This window comes from Rhinichthys klamathensis, unplaced genomic scaffold (genome assembly GCF_029890125.1).
Source record: "Rhinichthys klamathensis goyatoka isolate OS25496 unplaced genomic scaffold, OSU_Roscu_1.1 h1tg000172l_1, whole genome shotgun sequence".
Lineage (NCBI taxonomy): Eukaryota > Metazoa > Chordata > Actinopteri > Cypriniformes > Leuciscidae > Rhinichthys > Rhinichthys klamathensis.
The window spans coordinates 179,772-207,527 of NW_026606702.1; the positions used below are offsets into that span (position 1 = coordinate 179,772).

The 27,756-nt window shown below is 42.2% G+C and overlaps 1 protein-coding gene across 1 annotated transcript; it reads left to right on the forward strand.

The window, feature by feature from the left end:
* Positions 1 to 16: 16 nt before the first annotated feature.
* On the forward strand, positions 17 to 27,695 carry nlgn3b (neuroligin 3b). The gene is made up of 8 exons (XM_056260016.1): positions 17 to 256; positions 6,126 to 6,827; positions 9,183 to 9,236; positions 9,925 to 10,080; positions 17,249 to 17,434; positions 20,916 to 21,040; positions 21,239 to 21,906; positions 26,159 to 27,695. The coding sequence occupies exons 2-8, from the start codon at positions 6,362 to 6,364 to the stop codon at positions 27,036 to 27,038; spliced, it is 2,535 nt and encodes an 844-aa protein (XP_056115991.1). The 5' UTR covers positions 17 to 256; positions 6,126 to 6,361; the 3' UTR covers positions 27,039 to 27,695.
* The last annotated feature ends 61 nt before the right edge of the window (positions 27,696 to 27,756 follow it).

Sequence of the window (27,756 nt, forward strand, 5' to 3'; positions counted from 1 at the left end):
GTCCCTTCGGTTGCTTGGCAACGCGCGTGGCAGTGGGCGCTCCTGACCTTGCGTCCGCGACCGCGCACAGCGCGCGCGCTTAAAATAGACCCGGGGAGATTGACGTTAATTGAAAATAAGAAAAACGCAAGAAGAGCTGAGCGCCGTTCATACGGCTCGACGAGGAAAAAAGGGGCATGTTGGATGGTGGGAACGATGAGATATGAGAATATTACAGTGCACGCTCGGATGCGATACCGGCTGAGCGATTCGGCAGGTGAGCCCAAAATTTTCTTATTTATGGCTGATCTGATGCACGCCGTCGATTCTCAATATCAGCCAGCGGTGAGAACGAACGATCTCGAGTAATACGAGCAATTTTCCGATGCTGGTGAATAAAAAAAATATGGGTAGATGAAAAAGGCGTGAATTGGATTGTATGAGTGTATGTGGAACGCGTTTTGATTGAACAATGAACGATGGTCTAATGAATGCGCCGCATTGCTTGTGTTTGGGAAATGGCTACGATAAAAGGATGTGGGTTTTGTAAAGTAATTTTTTTCATTTTCTTTATTTCAATTGATTTGATAAGATTTTAACGGCATTTTCATTCTCATCTGCAGCATGAAAGCTTGCAAGCAGGAGAGAGAGAGAGAGAGAGAGAGAGAGAGAGAGAGAGAGAGAGAGAGAGAGAGAGAGAGAGAGAGAGAGAGAGACGAATTGATAGAGAGAGACGAATTGATAGAGGTAGAGAGGATTATCATTTGAATAACCTCAAAGCCGTAGTTTGCAGCATCTGGGCTGTGGGGTCTTTCATCGTAAACAGTCGGCTTTGTAGTTCTAGCCTACTCGTTGTCAGACTACATTAAACTTATTCGCATCTGTTTGAAAACACATCTGCCTGCCTGCACCGTTATTTAGCTGTTCTACAGGCCTGTCTGCGCGAGGGACACACGGGGGTCGAGTTGTTCTCCGCGTGCATGCTCAATACCCGCTGGTATATTAATCACGGGCAGTGCGTGACGCTGCGCGCGTGTGAATTAAAGCGCAGTTCGTCACCTGTTGGAAAGGTAACTGCAGCGCACGCGGGAGTGCCAGTCAGAAACCAGTGTCGCGACCGTCCGTGTGGATGAATCCAGGAAGCGAGACCGGTACCGAGTCCAAGTTGTCCTAGTGATTTTACCATCTGCTGACTTGGTTTGCTTAAAGCTTTGCCAGCGCGCGCACTTGTGTGCGTGATACAAGGGTGGATGAACCCAGAGCTAAAAAATATATTTACAGAAACGCGAGTAGGCTACGTTTGTTTAGGCGTTATGTTGTATGTTTACGTTACAAAACACTGGCATTAGCCGATTCGAGGGAAGGGTCGTTACACCACGTACAGCTCGTTTCACGAGCTACTTATCAGATGTGCAGTGAATACTGAATCTCGCTAGAGTTTTCATAATGAATGCCCCCGCATAGTTTATTATCCGCGCGCCATCCCGCCACTGCACCGTTCAGTCGGAGCTACGGAGGAGGAGGAGGGGGAGGAGGGGGAGGAGGAGGAGGGACAAGACTATTGGTATTCATCTCTCGTATGGTAGTCTCTTTCACCGTCCCCGCCGTGAGTCCGGGGAACACACACATACTCCCCATTCCCTATTCCTAATGAATGCAGAAAAGAAACAGGTATACCCTATCATTAAACCTGAATAGGCAATAGCACCAGTTTCATGTAAACAGAGCTGAATTCGTCAGTTCAATGAAAGCAGACTTTATCATTTCATTTCTCGCACAGTTATGTGGGTTAAATATCAAGGACCTCAATTTTGAAACACTTTTACCCTACAGCTGACCTGATTCAGGCGCGCGCTGTCCTCCCCTGTCCGCTCGCTATTGGAAAATGGGCACTGGAATAAACGGACTCCCAGTATTCTCTCGATGGGCCCCCACGATTCAGATTAACTGACCCACATTACAAGGGTGGATGAACCCAGAGCTAAAAAATATATTTACAGAAACGCGAGTAGGCTACGTTTGTTTATTATAGCCTACTGATATTCTACAGGTAGCTAATCTAATCAGCACCATGGACAGCGACATGAGTGAACAACAGTAAAAGATCCACAAAAGAGCCCGTGGGTACACTTAAGGCCTGGATGGCTTATTAAATGCAACATTTTAAAAGATGGAAATATTAGTTTAGGCTTGTATCTATAAGGTTTGTATTACACAAACAAGTTCATTATAATTTAAATATTGACTAAGCTAAATCGCTCAGTTTGATTGACTAAACATCATGTTAACTGCTAGCTAGCAAGTGGTTTTGAAACAAGCATATCTACACTTACATTAAACATTATACACTAACACATCTCTCCCTATATTAATCTTCTGCTACAACACACAAAACAACACTTAATTCCAACATGTATTCTCCTTTTACAGTCTGATGCAATAATGGGATTTAAAAATCAGTTCTTCAGTTTAATATAATATAGTTAAGTTCAGCTTAATATAATCAATTACTGAGTTCACATGACTTTTTTTCTATTAAGTACAACAAACTTAGTAATATTTGATCTGTAATATTTGAGTGAAATTAACTAATTTCATTAAGTTAATTTCACTGTTCAGTCAGGCATGATGGGAAATTATCTTGCCATTGTGTAATTCATCAAGTTATAATTGATGGTTTTGATGCCTGAACTTGACCAGCGTATATTTCTGAAGGTCTGGTGTACCTTTAATCGAAATACTTTTCAGAGTTCAAGAGGTGCTGCATAATGGGAATGACCCAGTTAATTGCACACTGAATAATTGTAATTATTTGATCCTGTAGGTTGCTATTTTAAGGCATAATAATGCTAGTGATGAGTCTGCATTACAGTTGCTTTTGGTTAAGTTGAGATCAGTTTGTTTCTGTGTATGGGATTTTTTAATTTTGTGTTGTGTGCAGTTCTAAAGTTGAATTTACTGGAAAGGCAATTATATAAAATAGGTCATGATATAAGCACCTGCTCAACACACCAGTGTTTTACACCACTGTGAACGAAAGTCGTTTCACGTGCCAGGCATGTAGAAATCAAGTATTTTAGGTTCTGTACTGGAAGTTGTTAATTATTTTGCATTGCATAGTGTTTTGCTCATATAATGTTCCTGAAATAGAAATCGTAGGGGGTTTTATATAAATTTGGAATATCTTGATATTCACTTTTATTTCTGTAATGTCTATGAGATCAAAACTCTGGTACAGAATTATTTGATAATTTACTTTTGTTTACATCTCAGGCTGTAAATGGTTGCAAATCAGTCCTTTTTTAACCCAGAAAGTGTGCATTTCTGTCAGATCCTTAGGAAAGCTTACAGATTTGGTATTTGCATGATCTGTAAACAGTGCTTCTGGGGCAGTGAGTTAGGAAATGGGGATTATTGAGCCTGATGTCACTTTTTTTTTTTTGTCTTTAAAAATGTAACTGCTTAAAGTGTAACTTTGCTGTTTTTCAACCCACTTTGTATTGTTACAATGTCAGTATATAAATTGACAAAGTTTAGTCGTTCTCTGTGCTACCTGGACCGAGAAATTCATGTTTATGTGTCAGCAAATGTCTTGGTGACTTTTGACAGCTCCAGGGCTAAAATGAAAATGGCAGTTTCTTTGTTTCCCCCCTCCGTTTGGCCTTAAACACTGTATTCGTAGTCATCTAGCCTTTAGCCACGGCCTACAACGCACTGGATCCTTTTACTGCAAACTGAAAGTAACTCACTCCCGCTAAACGTTTACTCTTTGAATACTTGCACCAGGGAACAATACAAGTCAACACCATTATAACTAAAAGTTTGCTAAGAAGTATTTCCTACTTAAGCAAGGCGGTATTCGACGACAGCCAAGTTTTACTGAAAGCCCATTTTGCCAGGGGTGGGAATCACAGGGTACCTCACGATACGATACATGCCTCACAATACCGATAAAATCACGAGACAGCAATTCTGCGGCAAACCTATAATGATACATCACTATCTAACTATGAAAACAAAATGCCTGTGAAAATGTTAAGTGCGGGTTTTCCAGACTTTGGACTAAAACTTGGCTGAGGCGTCTATTATTTTACTCACGCTGCTGTCTGCCATCCCCTTTATAAACCTCTTTTTCTTAGACTAGTTAACTTATGTTCATGTTTCCCTCATCCAACTTCTAAATTAGTGGCCCATGAAAAAATGCACATAAAACGCTCCATGTATCTTCATACATGATATAACACACCACTGTCCAATGCAACATGTCTTCGGCCAGAAAATAGCCAATTTTCCTCAATATAGACGGCATTTGATTATTTATTTTTTTGTCAGAGTGAACGTGACACTCAACCACACATGGCAGGATATTCATTTTAATTTTCTTGGTCAGTTATGTTAATTTTTTGTTTTGTTTAGCATTGTTGTTACATATTGATTCTCTTGTCAGTGAAGATCCTAGAAATTGAGCCGTCTTAACGAAACAATGGTTCTTTGGTGCGTCAGTTTGACCCAGCCAGAATCACAGTCGTAGACTGTCAGGTCTGATCTTTGGCCAGGTTTTTGAAAGGGAGGATGTAGATGTGAACTCTTGTTTTGTGGTTAGTCCTCATCACCGCAGTGCAGGTTAATGAATGCTGTGGGTTTCAGCCCATAGGCTCTACATGCTGCCATCCCACAGCGTCATGCACACACATTGATTTCAGATAAAGCAGCTGCTGCGTGTTTGTGGCTGAAGCGTTGGATATCGATCCACTCGAACAACGTGCATTCTGAACACAAGCCAAGCCCTGCACTTTGAGACTTTAGCTCCTCCCCTCAGAACATAAGAGATCCACCTGCTGTCCATGTCTGATCCCTCGTGAGACTGAACAGACAGCGCTGGAGCTGCGCAAGGGTCCAGGGTTAAACAGTTTATAATTGCCCCTTAGTGCATGTGTAAATGTTATATGAACCAGAGATTGTGTGTGCATCTGCAATTGAGTGTTTCTGCTTGCTTTCTCTCTCTAAAGTACACCCTTTGTACAACATTCATATGCACTATCATTTAAAGGTTTGAGGTCGATAAGATTTTTTCAAATATTTTTGAAAGAAGTTTGTTATTTTTATACAATTTTAAATTTGTTTTAAAAAAAAACTGTAATATTTTAAAGTATGATTTCAATTTAAAATAACGTTTCTATTTAATATGTTTAAAGTGTAATTTATTCCTATAATGGCATGAGCTAAATCTTCAGCAGCATTTCATTACAGTCTTCAGTGTCACATGATCCTTCAGAAATCATTATAATATGCTGATTTGGTGCTCAAGAAACATTTCTTCTTATTATTAATATTATTAATTATTATTTATTATCTTAATATTTTTTCGGAAACTGATCATGTTTTTCAGGATTCTTCAAAAGAACAGAATTTATTTGAAATACAAATCTTTTGTAACATTATAAATGTCAATGTAATGGATCCTACGTAGCTGAATTAAACAAACAAAAAACGTTTTGACTCCAAACTATTGAACGTCAGTGTATACTTACTGTATTCTACAAAGTTCTGTCATGAAACTCAAGATGGCGCATGATGAAGTCTTTAACTCAATCCGCTTGCAAACACGTTGCATCTATAGGCCACAGCTGATTGGTTCCTGCAGTATCAGTAGCCAATGTGCTTGCTGCTCAACCTTCAAATACTTGGTCAGCGTCTGCTGTAGCAGTTTACAGAAGCAGCATGTTTTACTTGCTCACAGCAGCATGTCGTGTATGAATTGGCTTGTACTTGCTCTGCAGCAGCAGCGTACCAGATCTATTCCGCCAGCACCAAACACATTAACATTGTCACATTCATTACCATGCCAGACACTCCTAGAGCTGTCATGACAGACAGAACTATTGTTTTTGCATTCCAAAGTTCTTTTTAACTCATTTTTACGCTTGAAAAGTGTTCTTTCTTTAAAATAAATGCCATGTGGTTTGATATTTATCTATCTAATGCTATGACATTCATGCATTTTAAGTTTGACATTAAGTGTCCCTTTTTGAGGCCACTGTAAGATGTGACAAACTGTATTTTCTGAGGGATTATTAATATGGTTCATATTCTCAGCGGTGTGATGAGAGGTTCTGGCTCTTACATTCTGTTTGTATGTATTTCAGGTTTGTGCTGAAAGGATTTGCGTGCTGGAAAAATGAACAGCTTCACCTGATGAAATCAACAACCAATATGGAGCATTTGGTGGCACACACCTGGCTGCGGAGATTCCCACTGGATCTTCCTGAGTGTGTGGCATTAGTTTTTGAGTGCTAGAGTGTGATTGTGTCAAAGCGGAGAGTGTCATTAAGCTACAGACAGATTTTTCAGTGTGAACGTGTGTGTGCTGTTAAGAGGGACCATGTGGCACACACAGTCAGCAACTTACCTGCCGCTTCCCCACCTGCTCTGCCGACCTCTGAACTTTGCTCTGTGTTGGCTACTTGTGTGGTTGATGTGGTCAGTCTCCATGGTAACAGCACTGACCTACCAGCCCACAGTAAACACAGCACTTGGCAGACTAAGGGGGATGCGGGTTGCTGTGGCAACGGAAGGTCTGGGCCCTGTGGATCAGTATCTGGGTGTGCCGTACGCTTCCCCACCTGTAGGAGAGAAGCGCTTCATGCCGCCCGATGCTCCATCGGCCTGGTCCGGTGTACGGAACGCCACCCGCTTTCCTCCTGTCTGCCCACAGAACATTCGCAATGCAGTGCCCGACATCATGATGCCCGTCTGGGCCACCTACAACCTTGACACGGTCGCTACGTACCTGCAGGAGCAGAGTGAGGACTGTCTGTACCTGAATATATACGTACCCACAAAAAGTGGTGAGTACCTACAAAAGCAAAATGCACACACACATTCCTTATTTTATATACAGAACATTACTGGTTTTGGTTCTTGGTTCCTAGTTTCTTCCTCATCTACTTGCTGTAGATTTTACTTGCCCTTAGGGGTGTTTTGTGTGTGTGTTCAGAATTTTTGATACAGAGCAGCATTTAATTGAAATATGTATATATATATATATATATATATACACTCACCTAAAGGATTATTAGGAACACCTGTTCAATTTCTCATTAATGCAATTATCTAATCAACCAATCACATGGCAGTTGCTTCAATGCATTTAGGGGTGTGGTCCTGGTCAAGACAATCTCCTGAACTCCAAACTGAATATCAGAATGGGAAAGAAAGGTGATTTAAGCAATTTTGAGCGTGGCATGGTTGTTGGTGCCAGATGGGCCGGTCTGAGTATTTCACAATCTGCTCAGTTACTGGGATTTTCACGCACAACCATTTCTAGGGTTTACAAAGAATGGTGTGAAAAGGGAAAAACATCCAGTATGCGGCAGTCCTGTGGGCGAAAATGCCTTGTTGATGCTAGAGGTCAGAGGAGAATGGGCCGACTGATTCAAGCTGATAGAAGAGCAACTTTGACTGAAATAACCACTCGTTACAACCGAGGTATGCAGCAAAGCATTTGTGAAGCCACAACACGCACAACCTTAAGGCGGATGGGCTACATCAGCAGAAGACCCCACCGGGTACCACTCATCTCCACTACAAATAGGAAAAAGCTATACAATTTGCAAGAGCTCACCAAAATTGGACAGTTGAAGACTGGAAAAATGTTGCCTGGTCTGATGAGTCTCGATTTCTGTTGAGACATTCAGATGGTAGAGTCAGAATTTGGCGTAAACAGAATGAGAACATGGATCCATCATGCCTTGTTACCACTTTGCAGGCTGGTGGTGGTGGTGTAATGGTGTGGGGGATGTTTTCTTGGCACACTTTAGACCCCTTAGTGCCAATTGGGCATCGTTTAAATGCCACGGCCTACCTGAGCATTGTTTCTGACCATGTCCATCCCTTTATGGCCACCATGTACCCATCCTCTGATGGCTACTTCCAGCAGGATAATGCACCAAGTCACAAAGCTTGAATCATTTCAAATTGGTTTCTTGAACACGACAATGAGTTCACTGTACTAAAATGGCCCCCACAGTCACCAGATCTCAACCCAATAGAGCATTTTCGGCGCATTGGCGGCCATTTTTGAAAAAACGTGTTTATTTCTGATACAAAGTGTGATCTCACTTGTGTCTTAGGATAAATTTATTATTTGTATGACCCTAAGGTACTTCCATACCAAAGGAGACCTTTGCATCATGACTTGAAGTCAAAGGCCTATTTTTTGGGCTTAACCTCCCTACTATCTTTGGGATGTGGTGGAACGGGAGCTTTGTGCCCTGGATGTGCATCCCACAAATCTCCATCAACTGCAAGATGCTATCCTATTAATATGGGACAACATTTCTAAAGAATGCTTTCAGCACCTTGTTGAATCAATGCCATGTAGAATTAAAGCAGTTCTGAAGGCGAAAGGGGGTCAAACACAGTATTAGTATGGTGTTCCTAATAATCCTTTAGGTGAGTGTATATATCTTTTATTAAAATGTAATGTCTTTACTGTCACTTTACATCAATTGAATGCATCCTTACTAAATAAATGTATTCATATCCTTTCAAAATGTTTGATCGGTATAGCTTGACTGTAGTTTAACTACTGTAGATAAAGAGTAGCTTGAAGCCTTGTAAGCATTATGTGTGTTGCAGTGTTGGGGAAGCTTTGAAACAGAATTTGAAAACAGAAAACTGAGACAGAATTTTTATTGTAATATTGGATGTCAAAACTAAAAATAAAATATTCCACTTTAGACCTGTTATGTTAGCTTAAAAGCACTACAATCCTCCACAGATCATCTCAGCCTTTCTAAGCTACATCAGAAGCTTCTCTGATATCCAGTTCAGTGCCTATGGCCAGAATCCACTCTGTGCTTTCCTTGCAGTCTTTAAGTTGAACTGAAGCAGTATCTGTGTCCACTGGTGAGAACATTTAGAGCACTGTTTTGGCCTCATTTGGAGGAAATAGCAGATTTCTCCTGGTAAAATTTTTGAAAGCTTTATTATTGCAGGGTTCGGGAAAGTGAACCCCTGTTGGTTTCACACAGTAATTTAGAGAGGAGTCCACTGAGCTTTTATACATTCCCCACTTACACACTTACACAGAACCCACAACACACACAAACACACCCACATGTTTCTCTGCGGTCTAGTTTCTATCTGCTCTTCTAATTTATCATCTCTATCTCTCTCTTTCTCTTTCTCTCTCTCACTAGGTACAAAGAGAACAGGCGACATGTCAGCTGACACAGAGCGTTCAGAGGATGATGGTATGTCCCGTTTTCATCATTCTTTCAGTTGAATCCATTTTTTATGTTTTTTCCTATTCATTTTTTATCCCATCGTGGTTAATGCAGGAGAGAATAATCTGGATGATATTTACCCAATGTTGCATCATTTTCAGGATGATTTTATAAGGTGGTCCAGTGTGTTTGGCCCGTGTTTTGCTGTGGCTTTGGGTGGTTATAGATATCATATTTTCGGTGTGCAATTATTTTACACTGTTTCTAATTCAAATCCATAGTCTGTATTACTACATTTTGCCACTTTCCCGTTATAACGTTTGAACAGTAATTCAAACTGATCATTTACAAATGCATCTAATGAATAGACATTATTCACTTGCGTACCGTTATTTGTGAACACTGCATTTGAAGTCAACACTTCACCATAAAATGACTATAATCATTATAATAAATGAAACTCAAAGAAATTTAGTAATTTAAAGGAAGCCTCTGAGGCAGATCTTGGCTTACATTGTTATTTTTAGTCACTTGTGCTCTGAATGTTGATAAGTTAAATAGATTATTTAAACCTGAAGTCTGTCAGTGGTGCAGAACATCTCTGTGGAAATTTTAAGCAGCTGTGAAAAACACTTCAGAACACAGAGAGCCTCATGTTTTTTTGTGCACTTCTATGTGTGTGTGTGTGTGTGTGTGTGTGTGTGTGTGTATTCAGGTCTGAGGGATTCTCGAGATGACCCCCGTCCTGTGATGTTGTTTATACATGGTGGCTCGTACATGGAGGGCACGGGGAACATTATGGATGGTAGTGTGCTGGCCAGCTACGGCAATGTCATCGTCATAACCCTCAACTACAGGGTGGGAATATTAGGTATGTACCACATGGGAAAAGGATTTTAAGCTTTGAAATTGGGTAAAAATCTGTTTATTATGGCTTAATACGTGATTTATGAATATTAATGTCACAAACTGCTCTGAGACACGAAGGTTGAAATCCAATTGCAGCTTTAATTAAGGGGCAATCCAGACACGTAATCCAATATACAGGCAATAGGTCAAAACACAGGTAGGCAGTCCAAACAAACAAACAAACAAACAAACAAAACAGGCAGGGGTCAGAGGCAAAAGATTAATCCAAGGAACAGGCAAGAAATCTAAAAACCAAGAGACATAAAACCAGGGAAAACGCTCGGAAATGCAGTGCAACAACATACAAAACTTCGCAGTGAGTGAATGAGTGAACAAGGTTGAAATAGGCTGAGACTAACAGGGTAATAAGACACAGGTGAATGCAATCAGTGATGATGAGTCCGGGCAGTGAGTTATGGGAAATGTAGTTTGTGAGGGAGTGATAATAGTCTGTGTGGAGTGCCCTCTGGTGGCTCTCAAAGGGCACTCCAGCTGGTGACCGTTACATAGCCCCCCCTCAAAGGAGCGGCTTCCAGACGCTCCTATAATTCTCTAGGAGGGAGGTGGAGTGGAGAAGGACTTGGGGGTGGGATGGAGGGCCAGGCCCGTCAAGCGGAAGAGGGCCTGGAGCAGGCTGTGCAGGTGACCAGGGCGGATCAGACAGAGCAGTCGACCAGGGCGAAGCAGGCTGTGCAGGTGACCAGGGCGGATCAGACAGAGCAGTCGACCAGGGCGAAGCAGGCTGTGCAGGCAACCGGGGCGGAGAAGACCCCTCGGGCGGCCACGGCGGAGAAGACCCTTCGGGCGGCCACGTGGAGAAGACCCCTCGGGCGACCACGGTGGAGTAGACCCTTCGGGCGGCCACGGTGGAGAAGCCACGGTGGAGCCAGCAGTTCAGGAGACTATGACGCGCGGCCTCCATGGTCCTCTCGCGGGACCTACTGCCCCCCCCCCCCCCCCCAACAAAATAAATTTCTGGGGGCAGCTACGGGGTCATAGGCTGGAGCAGGCACCGGCTCAGGAACATACACCGGCTCAGGAACGAACACCGGCTCAGGAGGAACAGACACCGGCTCAGGAACAGGCACAGACAATGTGGCGGCAGCCATCTTTTCTGGAGACACTGGCTAGGCGGCGGCCATCTTGTCCATAGACACTGGCTCGGCGGCGGCCATCTTGTCCGGAGACACTGGCTCGGCGTGCGTGACGTGAACAGTCTCTGGCTCGGCGTTCATGACGTGAACAGTTTCTGGCTCGGCGTGCATGACGTGAACAGTCTCTGGCTCGGCGTGCGTGACGTGAATAGTCTCTGGCTCGGCGTGCTTAACGTGAATAGTCTCTGGCTCGGCAAACGTGACGTGAACAGTCTCTGGATTGGCAGACGTGACATGAATAGTCTCTGGATCGGCAGACGTGACGTGAACAGTCTCTGGATCGGCAGACGTGACGTGAATAGTCTCTGGATCGGCAGACGTGACGTGAATAGTCTCTGGATCGGCAGACGTGACGTGAACAGTCTCTGGCTCGGCGTGCATGACGTGAATAGTCTCTGGCTCGGCGTGCATGGCGTGAACAGTCTCTGGCTCGGCAGACGTGACGTGAACAGTCTCTGGCTCGGCAGACGTGATGTGAACAGTCTCTGGATCGGCAGACGTGATGTGAACAGTCTGTGGATCGGCAGACGTGACATGAACAGTCTCTGGATTGGCAGACGTGACGTGAACAGTCTCTGGATCGGCAGACATGACGTGAACAGTCTCTGGATTAGCAGACGTGACGTGCACAGTCTCTGGATCGGCCGACGTGACGGGAACAGTCTCTTGTGCAGCAGGCACGACGTGAACAGTCTCTGGTTCGGTGGCCATGACGTGATGCGTAGGCTTGGCAGGACTGACGTGAAGTGCAGACTCAGCAGGACTGACGTGAAGTGCAGGCTCGGCAGGACTGACGTGAAAAGCAGACTCGGCAGGACTGACATGAAGTGCAGACTCGGCAGGACTGACATGAAGTGCAGACTCGGCAGGACTGACGTGAAGTGCAGGCTCGGCAGGACTGACGTGAAGTGCAGACTCGGCAGGACTGACATGAAGTGCAGACTCGGCAGGACTGACGTGAAGTGCAGGCTCGGCAGGACCGACGTGAAGAGCAGACTCGGCAGGACTGACGTGAAGAGCAGACTCGGCAGGACTGACGTGAAGAGCAGGCTCGGCAGTACTGACGTGAAGAGCCAGCTCGTTCTCATCCCAAGGCGTCATCTAACTGACGCTTTTGACCATCCGTCAACATGCCGACGCACATGGCACCCCTTAAGCGTCAATATGAGACGCGCCTCCTAGTGGTCTAACCCTAACCCTACCCCAGACCTAAACCTACCCATAACGGAACCGTCATCTAACTGACGCTAAAGGGTGCCATGTGTGTCGGATTTAGACGCATGGTCAAAAGCGTCAGTTAGATGACGCCCGAGGATGAGCGTCTCATATTGACGCTTAAAGGGTACCATGTGCGTCGGCATGTTGACGTTGACGCATGGTCAAAAGTGTCAGTTAGATGACGCCTTGGGATGAGAATGTGTTGGAAGAGCAGGCTCGGCAGTACTGACGTGAAGTGCAGGCTCGGCAGGACCGACGTGAAGAGCAGGCTCGGCAGGACTGACGTGGAGCGCAGGCTCGGCAGGACTGACGTGAAGAGCAGGCTTGGCAGGACTGACGTGGAGCGCAGGCTCGGCAGTACTGAAGTGAAGAGCAGGCTCGGCAGGACTGACGTGAAGTGCAGGCTCGGCAGGACCGACGTGAAGAGCAGGCTCGGCAGGACTGACGTGGAGCGCAGGCTCGGCAGTACTGACGTGAAGAGCAGGCTCGGCAGTACTGACGTGAAGAGCAGGCTCGGCAGGACTGACGTGGAGCGCAGGCTCGGCAGGACTGGACCCTGGAACGATGGCCCTTGTGGCAGCACTCTGTGTTCATTAGCGTGAGATGTGCCAGTTCAATAAAATCTGCAACATAGTCTTCGATGGACCGATTCTCCTGATGGAGACGCATGATTTGGACGTCTGGACACATGGTTGGCATGGCTGCTGGATCTCGGTGTGACGAAGTTTTCTGTCACGAACTGCTCTGAGACACGAAGGTTGAGATCCAATTGCTAGTGATGTGACATTTGAACCGAGGCGTCGGAGCTTGTGTCGAGAAAAAATGGGCGGTTTGTGTGAAAACGTCATCGGTTCAGTCTGAGTGTTGCTTCCGGATAAAGGGGGTTCGAAACTCGCGCCACCTTCTGGGTGTTGCAGGAGTCGTAGAAGCAGTTGTAGTAGTGTCAGAGAGTTAGAGAAATCTCATTGGCATTGTTGTTATTGTGTCATATATGTGTTAGGGCTGTATATTATTACATTATATCAGGTTAGAATACTTATAGTATATTGTTATTAATAATTATAGTACGCATATTATAGTCTTGTTATATTAATTAGATAATATTATTTGGATTGCTTTGGATTTTTGGATCTGGACTGCTTTTTGTTTTGGATGCCCTTTTGGATTTGTTTGCTTTTTGCGACTCTTCCTTTTTCCTGGTAATGGAGCCAGCAAGAAAGAGGAGATCCTCCCCTGTCTGGGCTCAACAGAAGCATCAGTATCCTCATTTATACCAACTGGCACTGGCATTTTTATGTTCCCCTGCATACTCTGTTCCTTGTGAAAGAATCTTTTCCAAGGCTGGAGAGGTTTTGTCCAAAAAGAGGAATCGTCTAAACCCCAACACACTTGAAACATTTTTTGTTTCTCAATAAAAATCTATTGTAATCCTTCCTTCTCCCACCCCAAACTGCAGTGTTGCAGTTTGCTCCTCTATATCCCCAGTCCCATAAGCACAACACTGCACTCAAACTAGTAACAGTTCACTGCACAAAACACACCAGAAACAATTCTTAACTTTTCCCACCCCAGACTATTCTGTGCAGTTTACTTTATTAAACTCCCTCCAAGCACTGCACTCAACACAGTGTCATACTGTCACTATCCAAACAATTTATGAATAATTAATGAACTGTGTGTGACAGTTGTCTCAGCACAAGTAAATTCAGACAGAGAAAGATATATATTTTATTTTATACCCAGGCAATGGACAAATGTCTGCTCAGGTTTTTTTATTATTGCAAATGAAAGGTTACAGACATTAACAATGAGAAGAAAATAAATAAATAAATAAATAAAACAGGGGGGGAGGGGGATACGACACGACATCATAAGTCTGCTCAGGTCATTGGTTCAGAATTAATTCATTTGTCTGTTACTTCTTTGTACAGTAGCTAGGTGTCACTAGTGAGCAATGCTGAATGAAGCTTCGAATAATGAACCTTTGTGTGAAGCAATGGGCTGTGAGGTCTCAGTGGTTTAGGAAGCTTCATTTTGCCATCACTACCAGCTTTAGCTTTCATTAAGGGGCAATCCAGACACGTAATCCAATATACAGGCATTAGGTCAAAACACAGGTAGGCAGTCCAAACAAACAAACAAACCATGCAGGGGTCAGAGGTAAAAGAGTAATCCAAGGAACAGGCAAGAAATCCAAAAACCAAGAGACATAAAACGCTCTGAAATGCAGTGCAACAACATACAAAACTTTGCAGTGAGTGAATGAGGCTACGTCCACATTAATCCGGATACATTTGAAAACGGCGATTTCGTTTAAAAACGCTCTCCGTCCACACTAGCGTTTTCAGGCGTTTTTCGACGTTTCAGTGTGGATAAGAAACTTCTAAATTCACCTTACTGCGCATGCGTGAAACCTCACAAAAGCTCACCGAGATGATACAGATGGAAAAATAAATAATAAAGTTATCGCGCAATTCTTCTAACAGGATCATTTTATTTAGAAAAATATCTCACCATCACTGATGCGTCCAGGTCGCACTCAGTCACCATATGTTTGGTCTAAAACGCAACTGCTCTCCTGTATTGCTGCAGGACAGCAAATGTGAGTACATTTGGATCACATGACTAGACTTACGTCATCGTTTTCAAATAGACTACCTCCGGCTTCACAGTCCACACTACAACGCGAAAAAGGCGTTTTCAAATTTATCCGCTTTGGAGAGCGTTTTCCAAAAGCTACGTTTTCATTGACTTAAAACGCTGTCTCAGTGTGGACGGAAGGCCAAACCGGAGAGAAAAATATACGTTTTCAAATGAAAACGTATTAGTGTGGACATGGCCTGAGTGAACAAGGTTGAAATAGGCTGAGACTAACAGGGTAATGAGACACAGGTGAATGCAATCAGTGATGATGAGTCCGGGCAGTGAGTTATGGGAAATGTAGTTTGTGAGGGAGCCCTCTGGTGGCTCTCAAGGGCACTCCAGCTGGTGACCGTTACAATTAACAAAAACATGTTCATGTTTTGAGGCAAGATCAACATGTACAAGATAAAATACAGTCATTCCAAATTAAACATGTCAGCCATTATAAAAGCATCCAAGTCTTTAGAAGACCTCAATAATGTTTTATAAATGCTTCGGGGAGCAGATCTGTCCATTACAGCCTCATTCAGAGAGAGTGCTGTTAGTGTGCTTCTTTTCTAAAGAGTTCTGATTCTGTTAAATCTCAGCGAGAAAAACATCAAAACAACGCACATTTCCTACTCAGATGTTATCAGACAGAAAATGACCTACAATGAAAGAAAGAGAAGAGAGGAATGAAGAAGCTCTGAAAAATGCTCTGATAAGACAGCACGGCTGAACCCTATAAAACAGCAGTCATCTCTGAAAGCAAACAGGCATCATCATTACCTCACATTTATCATCACTGATAACCTGTCGGTTGCAATAAAACCTCTGAATGAAAGAAATGTACTCAAAAGAGTACTCAATCACTATCTCAAAGACTGTGTCTTTAAAAGGCAGAGATCCTGTACCCAAATCCTGACTATACAACAGTTACAGTACAACAGTTAGATAAACTTATCAAAGCTCTTTTGTAGATCTTTGACAAAGATTTCCTAAATATTACTGGTAAGACTGTATACAGCTCCTAAAGAACACAGCCAATCCCAGTGGCTTGCTCTAGTTTTGGCTGCTTAGCATGACCCAGTTAGCCCCTGCTAGTAGATGTCATAACTACACAACCTTAATTTTTTATTTATTTTTTGTAAAGCAAAGTATAGCTACAGTAAAGCTGAACAACTGCCAATGAATGAATGAGAATCTAATGAATGGCTTTCTTTATGTCTGGTACACATTGTACGGGTTGTCCCAGACAAAAGATGACCAATCGTAGCGATTTATGTGGTCATGGCTCCTAAACGATGGCCCTACGTCGTACAGGGAGAGAGGTTCAAAGACGGCTGTTGTCACGGTCTTGCGACCAAAGATAGCCTGCGATAATTTTATGATAGTGTCCGAAATTTAACATGATCATCTCACAGTGAGTGTGTTTGCTAAGACCTACGTCTACTGAGTAGCCCCAAAAATGCAACATGAAATGACGTATTGATCAATGCGACAAACTTAAAACCACTTACCTCAAGCTCCATTTGCAAAATTGGCAAGTTGGCTTCTTTTCCCTAGCCATGATCGTGTCCATATTATCCTCTTTTGCTTCCTCCTTTTTTTTAGCTCACATAAAAACCACAATTGCCAAAGTGCAATTATTCTTGCTCTATTTGTTTACCAATAGCTCATGACATTTTATTCTTCCACACTAACTTGCTTCATTGCCTATGACTCAATAGGTGTCATCATCGTACAGTCTACATAAATGTCGTACCCAAGTTTATTAGATCCATGTCGTACAGTGTGATTTGTAATGATCTTATAGGATTGCTGAAATCGCACAGTCGGTAGCAGGCCTTTGGTATAGACCTCCTTGGTGGAGACCTGCAGCTTTTTTTCAAGGTTGTGGGGCAATATTCGGGGTTTAAGGATTTTTTTTATGCATGATTACAAAACATAATACCTTTAATCTCAGTGAGACATCTGTTTCTGTTTCTCTAAGCTTCAGTAAATTCGTCCTATTTTCAGCCGCCAAAAAACACATAAATAAAACAAAAAGATTTCACTCTCAGGATCATTGATGAGTAGTCAAAAAATATTGTTTTTCAAATCTTTCTGTCCTCTCTCTCTTTATTTCTCTACCAGGGTTTTTAAGCACGGGTGACCAGGCCGCTAAAGGGAATTATGGTCTCTTGGATCAGATTCAGGCTCTCCGCTGGATCAATAAGAATATTGGATATTTCGGGGGTGATCCAGGCCGCGTGACCGTGTTTGGCTCAGGAATCGGAGCATCCTGTGTCAGTTTGCTCACTCTTTCACACCATTCTGAAGGTCAGAGATCAGGCACCTCAAATAATATTAATGTTTAATTCAACATATAAATGGTAACACTTTAGTTTAGGGTCCAATTCTCACTATTAACTAGTTGCTTATTAGCATGCATATAACTACGATATTGGCTGTTTATTAGTACTTATAAATCATAAGGAATATTAATTCCTTATTCTGCATGACCATATTCTACATCCCTTAAACCTACCCAATACCTAAACTTAACAACCTTAACCTTATAACTTTTAATACGCAGTAATTAGGAGTTTATTAAGGCAAAATTCGTAGTTAATAGTTAGTTATTTGTGAGAATTGGACCTTAAACTAAAGTGTGACCATATAAACATATAATGTCACAGATGCAATGAAATTCTCCTCGCTACTGTTCCAAATGTTTATATATTCAGATCAACATCATTCATGAACATGCGTTGAAACAGAGGGACCTGACAGTGAGTACGCTTTGATAAAAACAATATCAAAATATTATTAAATTATAATAATAATAATACATACATTTAAATATCAATGAATTGTTTGGAACACAGAGATAATGGACACAAATATGTCCTTTTAAAATCTCCTCATTGAATTCCTGGTAATAAAGTCGTTTTCTATAATTATGCTTATTTAATTATACCCTCTGTAAGGCCTCATGGTAATCAGTTAAAGGTGTGTATTACCTATTACATAGTGTATTTTTGTAGTCCGTAACTGCTGAGACAGCTGCCTCTGCAACCATGACCACTGTCACATCCGAGTTTCCGTTACCACGGTAATCTCTGCTGTAACCATGGTAACTTGTCTCCTGCCTCATCAGCCTTATCCCTCTGTTGTGGGCCTCAAGTGTGTGTAGGTGTGTCTGTCACTGCAAGGCGTGTGTGCAAAGAGTGTTTTACAGAGATCAGAGTCAATCGCACACGCCTGCAGGGATATTGATCCTACATCATCGTGTACAGTACTGATAACTCCTCTACCTTTTCATCTCTTTCTCTCACCGTTTTGTATTCTCCCCCCCTCTTTATGTCAGTTTTTGAAAATTTGACGCTGATCCCCCTATTTCATATCCAAATGATAGTTTACGCATGCATTTGCTGATCCATATAGTTTAGCAAACCGTGATTTTGTACATACTGTATCATTTTATAGCTCTTTTCTCACCGAATGCATTTACAGCCAAAACCCAGCTGCACTTCTAGGTGGTTGTGTATTTTATGACACCTCCACCAACTGGTCTCTGTTTCCCAGAAATCCTGCTTTCTTACGGAAAACCACATCTCTGCTTTTGTCTAAATTGACTGTCACTACCAATTTTTGCAGTTATTGCTCCAGAAGAGAGCATCCTTTTTTGCGGGGACTGCAGAACAGGTCATCCCCGTTGAGCAGACATTATTTTTCAGTGTGTATAGAGTGAGGTCAGGGGTGGCAGACTGCACCGCTACTGTTGCTATATCATTTATGGAGATGTTCAAAATGATTGGACTTAAGTTGTCTCTACCCTCCTTACATTTAACTGTGGTTTCTAGTTTTGTTGCTTCTCTGAAATACACTGATACTAAATCATTAAGACTTAAGCTCTCTTTAAATTATTCTGACTGTTCCAGACCGAGTGAAATATGCAGTATGACTTCAAACATCAATCAAAAATCAATTTTACTGTTCACTAGAAAGTCTCTTCTGCAGACAAGGATAAAGGATAAATCTGCATGTAGATTCCGTTTCATTTTGTATGCCTGAACGTTGGATTGAGTAAAATAATATTTTCTACATGACAGCGATAGAGGAAATTTCAGGGAAAAAACGATTTTTATTTATTTATTTCATTTTTTGGTTTATTATCTGATGTGAGCATTATGTGACACTTATTCATTCATCCACTCTATCAAACAAGTCTAATTTATGTGATATTTTTTGATACTCCCGTACTATGCTAACATAAGTTGCAGTACCATCTAAAGCAGGGGTTTTTAAACTAGGATACCAAAGATTAGGTATTATTATGGGGGTTTTTTTCAACACAGTTTAAGGTTAATACACATGAAATTATTCTAATAGTGAGTAGAAAAATATATACTGTCTTACTTAAAACTGGTAAATATTTCCACATAATATTTAAATTAGCTGTGATTTTACTGTGACACAATAAAGGCTTTAAAAACTATTAAAAAAAATAATATATGATTAATAAATTATTTATAATAATATAAAATATATTACAATTATTTATTTTTAAGAACAGCATGTTATCACACCTAATTTTTTTCATGTATTATAGTCATTTGCTAAATTAATTTATTCAGCTTGATACGTTATAAGTGTACACTGGAAGCTTCAATACCAGGGTTTATTCTTGTGTGTGCAAGCACACTTGGCAATATAGCTCTTTCTGATTCTGATAATAGCTGACTTGAGCTTCAATCCCCGAAATTCAGGAAAATTCAGCTCCCATCTGGTGGGTGATTGGCATGTTTTACACCCAGTAGAGCATCCCAGTAGGATGTAGCTGTTGAAGTAGTTTTTCCTCACTGTTTCCTTGTAGAGTCATTTGCATGAGTCAGAAATGCATGTGCTAATTATGGAAGACTTGTCTTGGTTGAAATGATGTGGTAGAATTGATTAGAACAGAAATGTTTTAGTCACCTGATCAAGGTTGGTGAAACTTGTTTACACTACTTTCGTACAGTGTGACCATAAAGTAATGGTACGAGCTCATCACAGCAAGTCCTGCTGGAGGAATCAGGGGTTAAAAGTGTTTTGCTGAAGAATAGTGATGACTCATGGCCCGTGCTTTGCAGAGAACATCTGATGATATTTGACTGTAATGATATTGTATTATAGGCCTATCAAGTTTGGGATTAGTGTCTCTATAGACATGTTAGCTGTCCGATATCTGTAATCTCTGTCTCAGAGGAGATAGTTGAATGTGAAATATTAAATGATAAAAAAAAGCCCACCCCCAACCAGATGGGAGTTAGCCAACTAATATTATATTATCAAACTGATTACAAAACTGTGAGTGCAGTTGAATATGAAGCGTCAAACCATCAAACAGACAGAATTAATTCAAATGGAACATATGACGGAAACTGTATATTGCCAGGAGAAAATAGCACCATAAAAGCAAAAATGACCCTGAAGATCAATTGCCCCTTAAAAAAAAGAGTTAATTTCTAGCAATGGACCAAACTAATTATTTTGGCACATGTAAGAAGAAATAACCTGTCCAGCATGTACTGATACTGTATAAAAGCATCTCATTTAATAATTGAGAGTGGATAAGAAAAATATAGTAATGTGGTTGAAGGATGTGAGGGTCACATACACAGAGTAAGCCCAGGATGTGGATGGACCCGTCTTTCAAGACAGATGAAAGATACTGCAACTCTGCCCTTTGAGCATACTAATATAAATTACTGATCTGGAATATTGGCATGGCATTTACGGTTTTATTTTCTTCTGACATTCCCTGTTCTCTCTCCAGGTTTGTTCCACAGAGCAATCATCCAGAGCGGCTCAGCACTGTCCAGTTGGTCAGTAAACTATCAGCCTGTGAAATACACACGTCTCCTCGCAGAGCGTGTCGGCTGTAATGTCCTTGACACACAAGTAAGATGATTGTTTTAATTTGATTGTTGATTGTTGAGTAATTAAGGAGGAGGTGACAATGCAGTTGTGAAATTTGATTGGTTGCCAGTGTAATCATTTATTTTTTACTTTATTTTAGTGTCTACATTTTAATGACTAGCAATTTTTAGCAGCTGTGTAGGTGAGGAGGCAGATATAATGGTTGTGTGTTTTATGCAGGACCTGGTCCTCTGCATGCAGAAGCGTAGCTACAAGGAACTGGTGGAGCAGGAAATTCAGCCAGCGCGCTTCCATGTGGCGTTTGGCCCCGTCATTGATGGTGACCTCATCCCAGATGACCCTGAAGTGCTCATGGAGCAGGGGGAGTTCCTTAACTATGACATCATGTTGGGCGTTAACCAGGGCGAGGGCTTCCGCTTCGTAGAGGGTGTGGTGGAACCAGAAGAGGGCGGAGTTTCTGGCTCGGATTTTGACTTCACAGTATCTGATTTTGTGGACGGTCTCTACGGTTATCCAGAAGGGAAGGACACTCTCAGAGAGACCATAAAGTTTATGTACACTGACTGGGCCGATCGAGACAATCCCGAGACCCGCCGCAAAACCCTCGTGGCCATGTTTACGGATCACCAGTGGGTGGAGCCAGCTGTGGTGACGGCCGACCTGCATGCACGTTACGGTTCCCCGACCTTCTTCTATGCATTCTACCATCACTGCCAGAGCCCTATGAAGCCTCCATGGGCGGATTCGGCACACGGTGATGAGCTCCCCTATGTGTTCGGCATTCCGCTTATTGGTCCCACTGAACTCTTTCCCTGCAACTTCTCCCGAAATGATATCATGCTGAGTGCCGTCGTTATGACCTACTGGACCAACTTTGCAAAGACTGGGTAAAACAGAACACTCTTTAAAATAGCACAAGCAACCAATCAAAGAAATATGCACAATTAAGCAACACAAAGTGAAATATTATCATTGACAATACAACAGTAAAATATATGGACTCAAAGAATTCTATTTTTTTTGCAAACATTATTTATACATGCCACTCTGTAATCAATTATGCAATCATAAAAAAAAAAAAAAAAAAAATTGTTCACAGTCCAGTGCGTGAAAAAATGCAGTAAAAAGGCATTATATAATAGTATTTACACCATAGCACGTTGTCACAATACAACTAGCTCCCATCTTCCATCTTTCCCAGCCACCAGGGAATGGTAAAACAAGTGTGACTGGTAAACTGGTAAACAGTCACTGTGACCTTGAAGTAGGTCACAGGGAGCATAGCTAAATTACAATGTAATACAGGGGATCAGCATTTTAAATCAATGAAACAGTGCCTTCTGGTGGAAAGAAAGTGGCATTAAAGGTGCCCTAGAATGTTTTTTATTATTATTTTATAATGTTTCCTGGGTTACCCTTATAATGTTAGTATGTTTTTTAGATAAAAAATAATCATAATTTAGAAATAAATGGCATTTTTCCTAGCCTGCTTTTAGCCTCTGATTTGAACACTCTGTTTGAAGGGGCGTGTCTGCTGTGGGATTCAGTGTAACCGCGGCCACTGCTGTGATTGGCTGTGGGATTCAGTGTAACCGCGGCCACTGCTGTGATTGGCTGACATGCTTGCATATGAAATAGCAATGCATTACATGTGAAACTCTCTCCCGAATACTTTTACTACTGCTATTATACGTTTTTACTATAACAGCTATCGAGATTAACGAATCGTGAGATGTTTTTAAAGTATTTAGATCTATTCCCATCACATAAAATGTTGCCGTGATGAGCATTGAGCAGATGACGTGTTGATCGCGAGAATGAAGATCTAATCATTGCAAAGCAGTTTCTGCACTCTCTCTGCTTTCACCAATGCAAACACGATGATGTAAATACAGTAAGAGCTTCGTTGTGCAGTAACGTGCGTCATTGATTTCATAACGAGTTTGGCAAGTGTCCAGATAAACTCGCGCTGTGTGGAAAGATTGTTCTTTGATCGCTTTCTGTATATAATTTGTTCACAATTTAAATACGATTATTTTCATCCTACTAAAAGAAACGATGTGAAGCTGATATTTTAGTCACTGGCTTGACTTACTGATGCATAAACAGTATTGAACGATTTTGAGAGAAAGATTACCTGTCAGAACTTGAACAATTACACATCAGAAAGTGTTGCTTGGTAGCTCGATCCGAGGCCAGCTCTGTATTGGCCCAAGTTGAGGAAACAGTCGTCGGTGAAATGTTTGAAAATTTCCAGAGAAAATAAACAATACTTTTGTGTTCATGTGTACATCCACACTGAGCAACTGCCATGCTTCGGCTGCGCAGTTCCGCCTGGCATTGAGGGCTGGCATTATGCAAATATTTGGAGGCGTACATATTAATGATCCCGACTATTGCGTCACAGTCGGTATTGTGTGGAGAACCGACCGTTTTTCAGGGGTGTTTTTCATAAACGTGAATTAAATGAGAACGCGAAAACAGTCCAGTTTGAGATTCACTCTATGTCATGTCCATGCACTGAACTCTTGTTATTTCACTATACCAAGGTAAATTCAATTTTGAATTATAGGTCACCTTTAAAACAATGCACCTGTAGATACATACTGTACACATACATCAGCTCACAACAGGGATAGTTTCATATGTCGTTATTCACAATTTGTTTGTTTGATAAATCTTGTATATGTTTGACATGTGTTTCAAATAATAGCCTACATATTTATTCACTAAATACTGTTCAAAAGTTTGGGGTCAGTAAGATATTTTGAGTCTCTTATGCCTCACCAGTGAAAACAGTAATATTGTGAAATATTATTACAGTTTTAAATAACTTTATATTTTAATATATTTTAAAATAATTTATTCCTGTGAAGGCAAAGCTGAATTTTCAACATCATCACTTCAGTCGTGTCACATGATCCTTCAAAAATCATTCTAATATGCTAATTTGCAGCTCAAGAAATATTTCTTATTATTATCAATGTTAAAAACAGTAGTGCTGCTTAAAGGGGTCATATAATGCCATTTTTGTACAAGTTAATATGAATGTTTAGGGTCTAAATGAAAACTTTGTAATATACTTTTATTAAAAATTCTCAGTTTCAGTGCATATGACTTTAATGATAATGAGCTTCGCTGACTCCGCCCCTCTGTTCTGCAGGCGTTTTGACACAACGCATGTGGAGTGTTGCCTTGACAACAGTTGAGGGTATATTTTGGAGAAAAAATGGCAGCGGGAGTCTGAGGACACATCTGTGTGCAATCGTATCAATTTGAACCGGAGTCAGACCCGGAACAAGATGACGCCGCAAAGAAGTTAGACAATTAAGGCTCGAACAGGACGTTTCTGAATGATTGGTTAACGTAATGTCACTTTGATCTATTTTGTATGCACTGGCAGGGTAGAGAAGTGAGATACAAACGCTATGTGTTTACTGATGTATACGTTAGTTCATTGACAGATTGACGTTACAACTAATGGTCATGGAAAACTTTTTTTCGCGATTTGCAAAGATTAATATAAAGGTTAATACAACTTTACACTAACTTCTTCTGGAGGTCCAGAGGGAACATAAATAGTTGCTACCGATTCTTTTTTCAGGAGCAGCTTCTTAGCAAAACCAGCTTTATACTGATCCTCGTTTAAAGCAGTCGGGTGAGAAATGATTCGCGCAAACATGAAAGCATTGACGTTGATCGTGGGGAATATTCCCTTTGAAAACAAAACTCAGCCACTGTGTCTTCAGCGGTTCGGATTTAGGAACATTAAAATGACTGCTGTGTTCGTTATTACAGAGATGGTCCTCACTGCAGAACACGAAATCCAGGGGGAGGAGTTGGATCTGGATCCAACTCCTCCCACCTTACATATACCTTACATATACCTAAACCAGGGGTAGGAAAGTTCGGTCCTAGAGAGCCGCTGTCCTGCAGAATTTAGTTCCAACCCTAATCAAACACACCTGAACAAGCTAATCAATGTCTTCAGGATTACTAAGGCTATAGGCAGGAGAGGGTTTTTTCAGTGTTGGAGCCAAACTTTGCAGGACAGCGACTCTCTAGGACCGAACTTGCCTACCCCTGACCTAAACCTACCCATCTCCGCCCCCTGATCCCTAACCCCACCCATAATCCTACCCATCTCCACCCCCTGATCCCTAACGCTACCCTAATCCTACCCATCTCCACCCCCTGATCCCTATCCCCACCCCTAATCCTACCCATCTCCACCCCCTGATCCCTATCCCCACCCCTAATCCTACCCATCTCCACCCCCTGATCCCTAACCCCACCCATAATCCTACCCATCTCTACCCCCTGATCCCTAACGCTACCCTAATCCTACCCCTCTCCACCCCCTGATCCCTAACGCTACCCTAATCCTACCCATCTCCACCCCTTGATCCCTATCCCCACCCCTAATCCTACCCATCTCCACCCCCTGATCCCTATCCCCACCCCTAATCCTACCCATCTCCACCCCTTAGATCTGGATCCAACTCCGCCCCCTGGATCTCGTGTACTGCAATGAGGTGCTACTGGAATTACACCCAAGAACAGAACACCACAATCGCTTAGACGCCATTCTGCTCCAGCGTATTAACAATGAGGACTATGATGACAGCTCGCTCAGGGCGAGGATGTGTTGAAACGCTGCTGTCAATCAACAATCGTGGGAGGGGCGTCCGACCGTGTGACGTCACACGGTCGAACGGCTCGATTTGAGGCAGGGAAAAACATATAAGGACATTAAAACAATTTTTTTTTTATCATTATATGATGGTTGTGTACAGGCACTGCCAACACATTTCAGTACAATCAACTTGTAAAAGTGCATGTACCATTATATGACCCCTTTAATATTTTTGTAAAATTATAAATGTCTGTCACTTTTGCTCTATTTAATGAACCATTTGTTCTAAGTTTGCTGTTACAGTTTGATATAAATTTTCTGAAATTAAAATGTTAATTTTGCTGAATAATTTTAAATGCAATTATGCAAAATGAACTAAACTGAATATGGCATGATAAAATATAAATTAATTTTAAAATGTACTAAAACAAATAAAAAAACTAACACTTTTATATAGTTCAGATGTAATTAATTAACTGTTTTTTCTGTATCTGTTTGTTTAGGGATCCGAACAAGCCAGTTCCTCAGGACACGAAGTTCATCCACACGAAGGCAAACCGCTTTGAAGAAGTGACATGGGCCAAGTACGGTCCTCACGACCAGCTGTATCTGCATATTGGGCTGAAGCCTCGTGTTCGGGATCATTATCGAGCTACTAAAGTGGCCTTCTGGAAGCACCTGGTACCTCACCTGTACAACCTGCATGACATGTTCCACTACACGTCCACCACCACGCGGGTTCCACCTCTTCTGACCACACACAGCTCTCACAGTGCTACGCCGCGGCCAGGCAATAAGGCTCGTACCCCTGGTAAACAGCCCCCTCAGTCCACAGCACGCAGCGGACCGCTGGTCATTGCCAATCCGCGCGATTACTCCACGGAGCTGAGTGTCACGATCGCTGTGGGAGCGTCGCTCCTCTTCCTCAACGTCCTGGCCTTTGCTGCGCTCTACTACCGCAAGGACAAACGCAGTCGGCAGGACACGCCCCCTCAGTCCGCACCTCAGCGCCAGACCCCGCCCAATGATCTCAGCTACACACCCACCTCCATCTCTGGGGGTAACCCGGAGGAGGGCTCACTGTGCGACCCCCTACGTTTGACCCCGGCGTCATCTCCACGGGATTACGCCCTCACACTCCGCCGCTCGCCGGATGACATTCCACTCATGACGCCCAGTTCTGTCGCCATGACTCCGAATAGCGGCACTATGACACCCAACACAGTTAGCTTGACGCCCAATAGTGTTACCATGACGCCCAACACCATTACCATGTCACCTAATTCTTTGATGGGATATCCCAGCATGCACCCTTACAACACCTTCACACATGGATACAACTCCACCAGCCTGCCCCACCCACACTCAACAACACGTGTATAACATGCAACAGAAACTCCACAAGGCAACACACAACACTCACATCCCACAAATCCTTACAACACAATCACAGTGACTGATTACTGTAAACCAGATCAATCTGGTGCAAACTGTTTAGCAGTGTTCGAAAGTACAACAGCAGGTGAAACTAATAATAACATGAGCACAATCACCTCTGATTTAGGGCACTAATGAAACAGTACGACCCATCAGAAACAATCATATAAACCAGAAGGAAACGAACAATATAAGCCAGAAGGAAGTGTCACTGCAGCACACTAGTACGGCTCAGTATGAACGCAACGCTTCACGTCTGACCTATGTCTATACAGACAGTATTCACGTTATATGAGCAGTTAAGACACTTATCTGTGGAATAAGACCGAAAGAACGAGCAGATTACCTGGAGGGTGAGCTGTAGTACCGCTGCTGCCTCTAGGTGGTGCTGCAAGACTCTAAAAACCCTGCAGGTGGTTTGATCCGCAAGAACAGTAGGGGGCGCTGGAGTCCCATCAGTGGTTCACCATTATGAACCAAGCAAGCACTTATTCTAAGATATGTAATAATAATAACCTGTAATAACAAACATATTATTGGCTATTGTACAGTATAACATATATTAACGTCAATGTACAGACAGCTTTTTTGAATGTGTCAGAATTTTTTTATTTCTAATCGTTTTTAAGATCAGATTATATCCATAGCAAAGATGGTCATTTGA